General features: G+C 39.0%; 1 protein-coding gene across 4 annotated transcripts in view; it reads right to left on the bottom strand.

Annotated features, from left to right (window-relative positions):
• Nucleotides 1–2,042: 2,042 nt before the first annotated feature.
• Mid1 (midline 1) overlaps nt 2,043–13,814 on the bottom strand; it is a 372,860-nt gene continuing 361,088 nt past the window's right edge. For 2 of the 4 annotated variants that reach the window (XM_013067893.3, XM_004871029.4), the window contains exons 9-10: nt 11,484–11,691; nt 5,771–6,295 (exon numbers count right to left, since the gene is read on the bottom strand). In XM_013067893.3, the coding sequence (XP_012923347.1) occupies nt 5,947–6,295; nt 11,484–11,691 (557 nt within the window). In that variant the 3' untranslated portion in view covers nt 5,771–5,946. Of the gene's footprint in view, nt 6,296–11,483; nt 11,692–13,814 lie in introns of all 4 variants that reach the window. The other 2 variants (XM_013067892.3, XM_013067894.3) reach the window with 2 other exon arrangements.

Below are 13,814 nucleotides of genomic sequence, written 5' to 3'. Positions count from 1 at the left end.
GGACAGAGACGAGGACATGTGGGAGGGCAGAAGTTGGAAAGAGAATAAAATTAGTGAAGGGGAAGATGAGCATTATTATTTGAAATGCTTTAGTGAAATTGAACAGCTTTTAATGACTATAATCAAAATTGAGCTTTGAGAATAAATAGACTGTGCAAGAGAACCAGTGTTCATTAAGTCATTTTCCTGTGCTGCTCCTTAATTGGTAATTGGTTTTTGGCCATGACATATTTACTCATTAATTGTGATGCTTCCTATTTAATCATGCTTCAATAATTCTCTTTGGAGGACATGGTTGAAAAGGACCCAAAGAGAGATCTTAATTCCTTTCATAATTTGCCTGTACTGAGCTAGAACAACTATAAGAAGAATACTTCTCAATCTCATTTTTATTTTACACTCTTAAATGTGCATCCCATAGTGAGAATGATACTCAAGAGAAAGGGATTTTGCAAATTATACATGTCTCTTTTTGTGCTCCTAGTATAATTACAAGCAACCACCTTCTTCAGCACATGTTACTTATATATTAAAAAAGATGAGATGAGAGCCACCCTGTGTAGTGTATGACATCCCTCCAAGCTAACTTTAAAATGTGATTAATTATGGTGGTGTCTGCTCAGTTTCAAAAGTTCAAATTAAATATGCTTCAAAATGGTTATCAAAAAGAGTATATTTTACATAACTGACACTTGTGAGAGGGGCTGACTTGAGTTAAAATTATGAAGGAAATAAAGCTAATCATTAGAGCCTGGCACACTCCAACCTAGTCTGTTGAATGAACAAATCTTCTAATACCCATTGAGTGGTCCTGTCTTAAGCACTCCATAACCAACTCTCCACAGGTTCTGTGATTTGACAGAATTGATGTAGTTCAATGTTGGAAAAGACTTTTAGAGCTTGCTGAGACATGAAAGGACGCAGCTGAATCATGGCTAACAAGGAGTTAAGGAACACCACCAGTCTAGTTCAGTGTCTACCTTAGTAGGGGTCAGCAAAATATAGCCCAGAAGCCAAGACCAGCCCAATACCTGTTCTTGTAAATAAAGTTTTATTGAAACACAACCACAGCCATCTATTTACATGTTCTCTATGGCTGTTTTCCCTCTGTATTCACACTGGAATAGTTGCCACAGAGACTGTATAGCACACAAATTAAATTATCTGCCCCCTTAAAATGCCCAGCCTTGGCTGTTAATCCTGGCTGTTCTGTAGACTAACTTATTTCTTTTAAGAAAAAAATACAGGTTGCTGGATCATACTCCCAACCTTCTCATTCCTGATCTTTCAGGATGGAATCCAGGAATTAATAGGTGCAGAAAGGCGATTTTAACGCAAAGTCAGATGGAAGATCCTGGATTACACCACCTTGCCTCTAATGCGTGTTGCCTTGAAAACATATTTCAAGCTGTATTTGCCTTTTTATGTGGGCTGTGAGGTTGGGAAAAGCTCTACAAAGCAGCACCTCACAAACTATCCCTAGTATCAGAATCTCCTGCAGTTGCTTGTTACCACTTCGATTGCTTGGTCCTACCCACAGAGCTTCTGACCAGCAGGCCTGGAGGGAAGCAAAACTGGCATTCTGAACAGGCTGGCAGCAGTCCTGATGCATAGCACTGTCCTAGACCGAAAGGACTCACAGTGCTAAGATGCAAGTCCAGTCCTGTGGATTATCAGATGCGCTTGGGCATGGAGTTATGGAGCAGCTGCTGGGACTGTCCCAGAGCATGCTGAAAAGACCACCACTCTTCTACTGATAGCCTCTCCAAACCACCTATAAATGTTGGCATCAAGTGATCCTTGCTCTAGGCTTCCACTCCTTCATTGGTTTTCTATCATCGTATTTAAAAATTCCTTGTGGAATATTTTTAATCTTGTAAAATAACTGTACTGTGAAGGGAGAGGGGCAGTAGATATGAGACAGTCTCGGATGTTATAGAAAATGAACTGTGTGTCACAAAATAGTACGAAAAATGAGCAGAACTTGAAGATGTACTTGTAAAAATCATAATGAATAAAAAAGCTACAGACACAGGCAGAGACCTGTTTTGGGTGCCACAAAAAATGATTTTATTTTCAACCAGGAAGCAACAGCAATCAAGAGAAGAGTCTGGACTGAGGGCATGGCGGCGTGACCCAAGCATCAGGGGTTGAATTTGTCCAGGTGCAAGGAGTCATAAAGAAAGCCAGCTTCTCACTTCTGAACTAAGCTCACCCAGATCTCGATACTTATCAGTGTCTCCCACTTACACAGGCGTGGCTTGCTCCACAGATTTTAGATTTTCATAAGCATTTTGTAAATGTTCTTGAGAGTGAAGGGGCCACCGCACTGAAGGTTTTGAACTGATGACTCCTGCTTTTTCTTTGTTGCTTTTTGCTCTAGCAGGCACTGAATCACTTACTGAAAGAGTAAAAGGCATTTATGAGAGTTTTACATTTACAAAAAGCCAACAACCAGGAGTGTCCGAACGGGATACACCTTAAAATTTGGGCCAGATAACTCTTTGTGTGGGGAACTATGCTGTGTTCTGTAGGATGTTTAATGTCATCCCAGACCTCTACCCCCTAGATGCCAGTAGCACTGTTTCTCCCAATTTTGACAAGCAAAATTGATTCCACACATGACCAGTTGTCTCCTCAGGGGCAAAATCAAGTCCTGGATGAGAAGCACTGTTTTCAAGAAATTCCTCCTGCTGTCACCATTGTCTTTGTATGCTTTTTAATGTTTTATCAAGGAAGGTCAAGTGCCAACTTCCCAACGCCAAATACACACGAATGTGAGCATACAGGCACGTGTCTCTGTAGGCACTGCACATGTGCCGGAGCTGGGGTGGAATTTCACCTTGAACGGAGGGCACTGGTTCAGTTCTTCAAGAAGTTTAAGGTCAACATATCAGTACCATAATAAAAAGCTTGTTTATACTCAGGCTGTTTCCTCTTCTCCAGCAGAAACCTTCATCAGTGTTTGAAGTCAGTTATTGGAGTCATTTTCTCTTAAAGCCAGAAGAAAAATGTTTCACTAGACTCACCCTCACCTTAATTCACCTTTTAGATTCCTACTTTAATGATATGGCCAGTAACTTTCAACTTTGGATTCAGATTTATGTATTTCTATCTGCTGGGAGTAGAGGTACCATGTTTCTGAGTTCCATTATGAGGACTGGCTACAAAACTTTCAGGGCCCTGTACAAAGTGAAAATACAGGCCCCATGTTGGAAAATTATTAAGAATTTCATGACAGTGAAAGGAGAGCATCAAACCAAGCTTAGGGCTCCTTAGAGCACCAGGGCTCTGGGCAACTGAGCCATTCACACACCCATGATGTCGGCCCTTGCAGCCTTGGTTGGCATTTCATCAACTTTGTTCTATTGATTTATTTGGCACTGCCCTCTCTTTTGTCCCTATATCAAAATGCTTCCTGTGAAGACCTTGAAAAAGAAAATATTGTGACCCTAATCCATTTAAAGAGAATGCATAATTATACTGCAGCAAATGTTTACAGCATATATTTTTTAGACTTTCAAAAAATCCACATGGGAATCTTTTCTACATCATTACAGTTATTAAAGTAAACACTGTGGCTTTTCACCATATACACATTTTCCTGTAAATATGACAACGTGGAAATAGTAACTGCTACATCCATGTTTTTAAGTTAGCCAAGAGTGAGACTTCCACAACAAAATTATAACATAATCTGTCTTGGCCTTATAAAAATAGCCAAACATACCTTATACGGCTTGCAGTGAAAATTTGCGTAGTAACATCTTGACATTGAAAAACATTATATTCACAGAAATAGTGTCCTTCTAGTAAAATGATTTATGTTAACATCATAAGGCAAACTGTAGCACTTATTGGTACCTGGAGACTATGATTTTAAAAACTCAGAAACTGAGTTTTAGACCCTTTTATTTAGAACCTGTAAGTGTACAAAGTGCATTAAAATATCCTTTATCCAGTTACCCAAAATGTATGTAAAAATTACTGAGGCAACCCTTTTGGTTTATTCAGGGAAGGCAAACACACATGGTTTTCATATTGTAAAAAAAAAATCGCGTTAAGTTGCCAGAGAACGATTAGCTTTTTCTCCATTGAGATGTTAATTTTTAGTTGTGATATTGTCTTAAGTAGCTATCAAAATATCCATCTGGGTATAAATAATATAGTAAATATATAGAATCTATTAAGAAAAAGGAGAGCATTTGCTAAGGGAGAGACAGAAGGACACAGGAAACTGGCTTGGTCTCCCTTGAAGTCCAGATTGGCAATATCACCTTTGGCCATGTGATGCTGGAAGAATGGGTCTATTTACTTATTTCAGGGAAACAATTGGTTGATCTGGCTTTAAAAATCACTAAAAACAATGTCTATATCCACCCGTCTGTTCAGTCAATGGCTGACCCAGTAGCCCAGATAAATATTTTAGCAATGAAACCATTTACAGAGGTCACACACATGGTCAAGATAGAATCCATGCCCAAGTCCCAGGCCAAAGACCACTTGAGAAAGACTTAGTTTAGGGACCATTACAATACATTGGATCAGCATGCAAAGAATCTCATCTGACCTTTATTTGATTAGCAAGTTCTATTAGCAGGTTCCTGTGTAGAAATAGTGAGTTTGAATTTTTTTTCATATTACAAGTCTATGGTAAACTATACTAGAATATAGAGGGACGTCTACAATTTTCAAGATGTGTTTAATAAACACATGTTTATAATAACTTTTTAGGCATGTATACGAGTGAACAGTACTTTATGCAATGTCCCTTGTCATTACTAACCCAGAAATATTAAGTGTTTTTCAGTGACTTATATTTAGATGTGGTAGTGGTGACTGGGGCCATGTGCTGATGTCCCAGAGAGCAAAATCAATCCAAAGTGGTGTTGTTACTTGTGACAGTACATGTTTATATACTTAGCCCCTTAGCCCCAGAAGAAAACTTGATTTGGGGAAGGGGAAAATAGGACAACTATTAAATGTAGTGAAGATATTTCGCAGTTCTAAGAAAACTATTAGGAGGAAGAATGAAGTAGTTTCATATCATGAGACAAAATCCTACTTCTGATAAAACACAAATCAGCCTGAATTTTTTATTAATCTGTAGTAGTCAAAGTGACTATTTTCAATTGCGATCTTATTCATAATGTTAGCACAGAGTCCTTAGCCCTGCAAAACGTGGGGAAACATGGGCAAAGGTTTCAGAACCTTTCTTTCCAACATTATCCCATCAGCCATCAGAGGGTAAAGATTGAGCCATGGCTAATTCTGAGGTCCAAAGTCAATTACTTCCACTTTCTCTCTCGCTTACTCTCCATTCTAGTTGATCCAATACATGATTTTTTTTTTTTACATTATAGTTAAAACACTTCAAGTTAAACCAGAGCAAGAAAGCCAGTTTACTTTCCTACTGGGTTCAAAATTATTTTTGTCTTTAAAGCAGCTGCATATTCCGTTATGCACTGTCAAAGTGATAGGACCTACCATGGGCTCAGTATGAAATACTATGTGAGAAAGTGATTAAACATACAAATCTACAAAAGGTGTGTGTGTGTGTGTGTGTGTGTGTACTGTTGTTGTTATTGTTTTTGCAGGCCCACAGACTGTGATGAAACAAAATTTGTAAGAGTTGGTAAACTCATGAGCCTCTTAATGTGCAAAACCAAGTAATTCCTAAGAGTTGTAATCCCAATTATGTTTCTTTTTATAAATAATCTATAGATTTTCCTCTAAATACAAAAAAATTAAAGAAATTATTAAAGCCTGCACTTAATACAAAACACAGTAAAAGAAAAGAAATCTATTTTGAGCCTGTCTCAGCTGATTTCTGGACACTTTCTAGGGAGATTTAATCACACTCTTGAAGCCTGTGTTTTCTCCATCCCCTAAATAGTGGCCTCAAACTCTGTTATCCCCCAGAAAGCAGCTCTGATGGCCAGATGCTCAGGGCAGCTGCTCTGTGCAGTCCAAATGGTCTGGGATAGGAAGACCAGTTATAATCGTCAAACACTTGTTCCACACGGTGAAGGTGGGGCACACAGGCTGCGCAAACGCCACATCAAAGGTGTAGAGGTGGATGGAGTTCAAAGCATCATAGAAAGCAATGGAGCCGTTATCATAGTCCAGCAGGATGCCAACTCGCCGGAGATGCGGGGCGGGCTCGATGGGAATTTCCTTGCTGTTGTGTCTCACCACCCAATTATTGTTGCAGCGGCAGAGGGCCCAGGAAGCAGAGTTCTTCCCAATCCATTCGTGCTTCGGGGCTGATTTGTAGGCAAGGCCAATGGCATACCTAGAGAGACAGAACAGTGACACTAAAATCAATAAGCCACAGTGCACATGTGTGTAAATCCATTCTGTGGTCCTCAGGGGTCATAAAAAAGAGATCATCTGTTGTCCCTGTTCTTTCTCTTTATGTGGAAGCTTGGCAAAAACCCAACACCTGTGCTCCTCATCTTCTTCCCTCCTAAACACAGAGTGGGTGTACAGAGTCAGTGTATTTACTCACCATCCTGTTTTCAGCTCATACACTGCAAGAGAATTTGAATTTTGTGTTTTGCTATTTTATTTTTTCTCTCATAAGTTACTGCACATTCAATTTGCTGGACCAGTGACAACCAATAGAACTTCCTGCAATGACTGAAGTATGCTACTCTGTTCAGTGCGGTAGCCATGAGCCACATGGGCTATTGAGCACTTGAACTGTGGCTGCTAAGACTGAGAAACTCAACTTTAAATGTATAGATGTTCCCCAACACAGGAGGGTTGACTTGAAGAGTTTTTGACTTTATAATGGTACAAAAGTGAGATACATTTAGTAGAAACTATCCTTCAAATTCTGAATTTTGATCATTTCCTGGACTAGTGAAATGCAGTATGCTCTCACTATGCTGGGCAGTAGCACAGTATTTTCATTTTACCATGGCATTATCAGGGTGTAACTTCATAGTAAAGCAAAGGGGCATCGGCATTTAATTTTAATTAAATGATTAAAATAATTAAATGATTTAAATAGCTACATGCAGCTCTCGGTTACTGTATCGGACAGGATAACTCAAAACTTGTCCTTTTGACCTTCTTTAAACTTTTCAGTTGACACTGTATCTGTCATTTCCCATGACTTTGAGTGCACTTGCAAAGGCAAGCAGGAAGAATGATTTTTCATTTAGCAGGATAAATCCCTTGTCATCACTCTGTCTCAGTTTCTCATCTATATCATAGGGATAATGATAGTCTCCATCTCCCAGGATTATTTTATGCATTAAAAGAAAAAATGCATTCTAAATCTTGAGTACAAAGCCTGATATGTAATAGTCAGTAAACATTACTTTATTATTATTTTCTGGTGACACATACATAATTAGTACTAGAATCAGAATTTGAATCTAGGATTACCCAAAAGGCCACAAACTTAAATGACACTCTGTAATCCCTTCCTTCACCAGAAATTGTGCAATCCATCATTGCCAAAACATTTCTGATTATATTTTCTACTACATTTTTTAGATTTTTAAAATATCTTTGAGCGACACAAATCCAATTATTCTAAATATTCTATCACTGCTTAAAAATAAAAATCTTAAGGATTTTTTCTACCATGTCCTAAGCTTCTCAATCTCTTTTTACCTCTCTGAGACATGCCCTGTAATATTCAAAGCATTTCAGTTATTAAGATAAGCAAAACACATCACTTTTAATAAAGAGTGAATGACTCACAGTTCAACTTTTAATACGTTATAGCAGAAACCGGTGTAATTGGATATTGACATATGGCACCTGACTCAGCGCAGAGAGAAAAACTTCATTGGTCTTTGTTAAAATGACATTCTTTTAAAAATCACATTAGATTTAAAATACAATCACTGTAAGAGTGGCATGTTAAAATGAAAATTAATACAACATGCCATCGCTGAATTCTTAGAGAAGACAGAATGGATAATCCGTTAAACCCGTGTGCCAGCTAGTTTCTTGTCAATGCAACATCCTCTCTTCCCTCTTGTCATCCTTCTCATCCTCCCAGGGAGAATTCCAGGCTGTGTTTCTCACAACGCCCTTTCCTGTAGGAGTCTGGGTCAGGTTCTGCTATTTCAACGCCTTTGCACAAGATCCAGAAGTTGGAAGAGGAGGAAGAACACTCTTCCAGTGGCAGACTGAGAAAGTGAGGTTTGGTTGTGGAAGCTTCGGATGAGCTCCTGTCTATACCTGCTTTGGGTGTGAGCAGCAGGTCACTGCGACTCCAGGCACTAGGGTGGCAGACTTGCTGACTTGCATCTTGGTTCTGCCAGGGGCTCTGTAAATTTCTGGCTCTCTTCCTCCATGGAAGACCCTGATTGACTTCTGCTTATCTGCTGAGTCCTAACTGATACACTTTGGAAAGGTTTTCACTTTTTAATTTAAACATCTCCCCCCAAAGATGTTCTTCATGCCTTGGCAGACTTTTTTTTTTTTTTCCGGATAATTTGGAGCCTGCATTTGCATCACAAAATAACCATATCTGTATTGTTTCTTTCTTGTTGCTGTGCACTATTTTAATCTTTTATTAAAGAACTTGGGTGTTATTTTCCATTTCAATCGTAACAACCCTATGTGGTTGCTTTGGCAGAGATAGCTGACTTCATTTAGCAATGAGAAAACAGAGAAAGTCAAAAGTAGGAGCAAACTCCAGAAATCTTGTGCTGCCCCTCCATTTCCAGTCTAGCAATCATTGCCTGAACCTGTTATTACTGCTTTAGTTAACACCATTTCATAAAACACCAAGAGCACATTAACAGCATTAGAGAGTAGGAAAATTACCAAGTATATAGTCCATTAAGCAAAGAAAAACACCATTATACTATCATTAGTCTGCAAAACTATGTACATTATTTCCACTGCACTTGAAAGGTGCAGGCAGAATCTAATGTTCCATCAGGTGATGCAGTGAGACGTGGAGAATTCAAAAAGTATAAAAATTGTTTCTTAGACAAATGTTAGCACGCCCCATTGCACTGATCATAACGGACATGTTAATTTAAAGTCAGGACTATATTTCATGAGAAAATATATGTGTCATTAGCTGTTGCAAGGTGTCAGCAGCATTTAATCATAGGGGGCCACCCCTTCATTGTTAAAGAAGTGCAGGAAATGTAAAACGATTTTCTACATGAGGATGTTCTGAAATTGACACAATCAGGTTTGTAAAGATCCCAAGTGTGGTAATTACTTGTAAGATTTCTTTTCCTCTCATGAGCTGGTTTTGACATCTGGAGTGTGTTTTAAAGGTAATGGTGATCTGTGTTTAAGTAAGTAAAGTGGATTGGTGGAATTTTCCGCACTATTCATCAATGGCAATGAGATCATAAGAACCAGCTATTATTTATCATAAATAATTATTAATGGTGTTATAATCATTTGGACATTGGATTCCATCCCAGATTAATACAGCACATTAATTAACTAGAAATGTTGGCTTTTTTGCATATTTGTATTTTTCTTTGTGCTTTTATTTTTGCCCCAGAGAAGCTAAAAATTGCTAATGTCAGTCTAGCCCAGAGCCTAGTAGGGTAAAGGATTTGTCCTCCATCCTCTGGAAAGATGTTGGAATTGGAAAATGCTCTGTGTGAAGAAAATCATGAGGCAAATAACATATGAAAACCTACTGGTTTAGCCAATATAGGCACCATTATTAGGAGAGACATGCCACCCAAGCTTACAATCTCACATTTTAGATTTCGGTTAACTGGTACCTGCACTATCGAGGACTTTTATACATTGCATTATTTGCATAGATTTGAATGGAAAGGTCTTTTTAAAATAAGATCTTTATCATGGTTATATCAAAAGAAACACCTTCTTTTGCAGGTGTTTCTTCAGATTATGCAGTTTTGAATGTTGGTTTTATTTTTAAAGCAAGGGTTACAGTATCATTCATTAAATACACTATTATGAGCTGTAAAGAGTAATTGTAATATTTCAAAAAAGTAATCACTGTATTGTGAATAGCAGCATAGCATGGTGATTAGAGGCAGGGATCAGCAAATTACAAGTTGGGGTCAACTCTGGCCTTCTGACTATTTTTAACAAAGAAATTCTATTGGCACACAGCCACACTCATTTGTGCGTATATTGTCTGTGGCTGCTTTCAGCTACAACAGCCAAGTTGAATAGGTTGGACAAAAATCATCCGGTACCCAAAACCAGACATATTGACTCTCTGGGTCCTTTACCAACAGTGTTTTTGGACTTCTGGTTAAGATCCTTGGTGGTAATTCCTGGCTCTGCTATCTATACGTTTTATAATCTTGGGGATGTGCCTCAGTCCCCTTATCTGTAGAACAGGATACTATCAGCATCTACCTTTGTAGGGGTGTTATGATGAATAAATAAGTTAACATCTGTAAAATGCAGTTGTGCCACAGGAAGGCTTTTTAAAAAAGAACAAAACAGATCCCTTTTTGAGCAATATTCAGCAAGCATTTGTGAGGTGGACAGCCAACGGGAGGGATGCCATTTGTACTGGGGATTAGGGAAGGTCAATTTTGCAGAGTTAACAAATTCCAATGCAGATTGCATCCCACCCTTATCCCTTGTCTTGGAGAACTCAATGGGTGAAAGTCACTGGGCTGGCTCTAATAGACCTCTTGAAATTATTTGCAGTCTATGATGATTGCTTCACCCCCCACTCACTCAGCCTTTAGCTTTTTGCACTAATTGACCCAGTCTTGAATCACAAAACATACAAAGCAACAGAAAATATTTTTTTTTAAATGATGGGGATTAGTATTTTAAAGTAGAAATTAGACAAACCTTTTCTCTAAAGGGCCAGGAAGTAAATATTTTCAGCTCTGCAGATGACATGATTCTGTCTTAATTAGTCAACTGTGTCACTGGATCCAAAATGCAGCCATAAACAAAAGGCATGAGGATGAGACCCATAATACCTTATTTACAGAAACAGGCCTTAGGTCAGGCCTTGGGTCACTGCACCCATGGGCTGCAGTGTGCTGACCTGTGCTTTAAAGCATGAAAGAGCAGTGTTTGGAAACTACAGCTTTTCCAGGAACCAGAACTCCATGTTCCGTATTGCTTTGGTCAATAGGAATTTAGTGGACATGATGCAAGCAGAGGCTTGAAACGTGCTTTCCCTGATGGGTTATTGAAAAGAACATGGCCTGGGTAACCCAGGCATCCAAGGAAGAGGAAGAGACACAGGACAGTCCTAGACCCAAACTACAGCGAAAAGCAAAGTCTGGTTGTAATATTAGCCTTGATCAGCTAAACCACAGATGTGGGTAGTAGTTAATACTAATACATGGGGGTTGTTTGAAGTCACTGTGTTTTGGCATATTTGTTATATAGCATTATTTTAGTAATAGCTGACCAATACAACCTTTCTACATTTGATTCTTTGGGATGGATGCTGGTGTGGGTTGATGTTCTGACAAAGTATACAATGAAATGCTCCTTTTCACAAAGGAAGACAATAGATATAAGTTGCCTACCATGTGCTTCCGCTTATGACCACTTCCCAGTAATGCCGGCCACTGTCAATGAACACATTTCCAGCCACTCCGTAGCTCCCTTGGCTAGTGAAGCGTTCAGGTGTATGGCTCTTTTTGGATGATGACTCATCCCGTTCTACTGTCAAGTTATCGTGGGACACCTTCAGTTTTCGATGAGCAGATTTGGGATCCAGTTTAAATGGTTGACCTGGAAACAAGTTCACAAATCAAAAAGAGGAAGTAGAAAAGCACTGTTGATTTGAGCATGACCAATAGCATATTTTCATCATCAGATGTAGAAGACTGGAGCAGACCATCCCTCCTTGAGGTGTGCTTCCTATCCCAGAGCAGTATCTTGTATTCAAACAGTGACAGAAGCTTTATCAAGAGCTTTCAAGGGCATTTGCATATAGTTTTCATGATACTCAAAATACAGTTAGAGAGCAGCAGCTCTGTGTAAGGTAGAGTGCTAAGCGCAGTAAGAATGAAGAGGAGCAAGAATGTCTTCATGAGTTTCAGTGTTAGCTCTAAGGGAGCCAGAGGTACTAGGCCAACTATTTAACAATAGCATGGGCGAAGGTCAACCAGAACTCATCATGGGCTGAGGTATCTTTTTCAACCCTTCCAGCTGCAAACAAGCAGTACAGGTACATACTGCCTGGATAGAGTCCTGAAAAGGAGAAGAAAATAAAGACTTTCTTTTCTACCACTGCCACATTTAATGAGGAATAAAGCATATTTATACTCAATAGATTTCAGACTAGAAACCAAACAAATCAAAATTTCAGATCTCACCAAGTAGAATATTATAAAGGTTTACATTATTCTGAGACTGTTAAAAATCAAAGCACTACTCTTAGGAGATTAGAATGACTAAAAAATCCTAAACTTTCAACCCACAGAATCAGGAAAAACATGATAGTGATGTCCAGGTTTTGTTTATTCATATACATAATAAATAAGGCCCTCTCTATTTCATTCTTCATATTTGTATTTTGAAGTTTTAACCACTAAAAAATCTTGGTAGAGTCATCCATAGACAATTCGCTAAAGCTGTTACATCTTTGACAGCTCAGTATTGGGTTGGATTACTACCTGTCTTTCAACACTACATAGGGCACAAGCATTTTAGGCCGGAAATGAGTTGCAACCTGACTCAGATATCACGATGCCTCCCACCAAAATACATGGTGCTGTAGTTGGCAGCTCCTGCCCAGTATACAGCTCCCAGATAATCACAGGCAAAAGTCTGATAAATTTCACTGAGGCAATAGGTGATGCTGGTGGAAAAACAGACCCAGCAATAGGGGAACACTGTGCTTTTTGTCACATGTGGGTAAGCCATAGAATTTCCAGTTGCTACTTGGATAAAAACATAACACCAGCACCTTAAAAATTCTTTTAGATCAGGTGCAAAGGGCCAGGTAGTAAATGTTTTCAGCTATGCAGCCCGTGTGGTATCTTTTGTGGTTACTGCTCAACTCTGTCACCGCAGCAAGGAAGCAGCCATAGATGACAGATAAATGGATGAGAATAGCCAATAAAACTTTATAGTATTTACAAAAATAGGCAGTCAGATTTGGTACTTAAGCTGTGGTTTTACTGACTCTTGATGTCTATATAACCATATGTCTATCTAGCTATATATCTTTATTTATATATCAATATAGCCTTATCTATCTATCTATCTATCTATCTATCTATCTGTCTATCATCACTTTAAAAGGCGGAACTGATAAAAGCCTCAAGTGCCAAGCAGGAGGCATACATTAGCAGAGTCCATAAGACCTGCAGTTTAAATATGGGCTTCTCTTACACACCAATAAGCAAATAACCACCCTCAGGGATGATTGTGACAATTGTTAGAGATAAGCTACGGACTAAGACAAGAAAAATACAAAGATAGCATTTCGTAAGATATTTCCATTGTAAAGATGAAAGACAAATGTGCACTGGACACTACTGGGAAAAACAAGATGAAATTCCATTATGGCACTAGTCATTTATGAAGGTTGAGTGCTGCTTGGCATCCGGCCAGTGAGAAGGAGCAGAATGGCGTAGTAGTACCACAAAGATCGGTCTTGCAAAGGTGAGAACTGCCTGAAGTATCCTGCTTGCCTCGGCTCACATCTCAGCCACTCACACTGCGAGGAGCTTCCCACTAGCCTTTGCTGGCCCAATCCTGTGTTCTCAAGGGGCAAAATTCTGTCTGTACCCCAGATGCATTTCCTGAATAAACCACTACCCACTCTGCCCAAATCCCAGGCTTTTGTTTCAGTAAGGACCAATTCATTCAAGGAGAAAATCAATAGTTACTTTACTAAAGAATTT

This window comes from Heterocephalus glaber, unplaced genomic scaffold (assembly GCF_053883595.1).
Source record: "Heterocephalus glaber isolate CG9 unplaced genomic scaffold, H.glaber_assembly_v1.0 deba00001594, whole genome shotgun sequence".
NCBI lineage: Eukaryota > Metazoa > Chordata > Mammalia > Rodentia > Bathyergidae > Heterocephalus > Heterocephalus glaber.
Note: the sequence above shows the minus strand (reverse complement) of the source record. Positions and strands in the feature narration are given on the sequence as shown.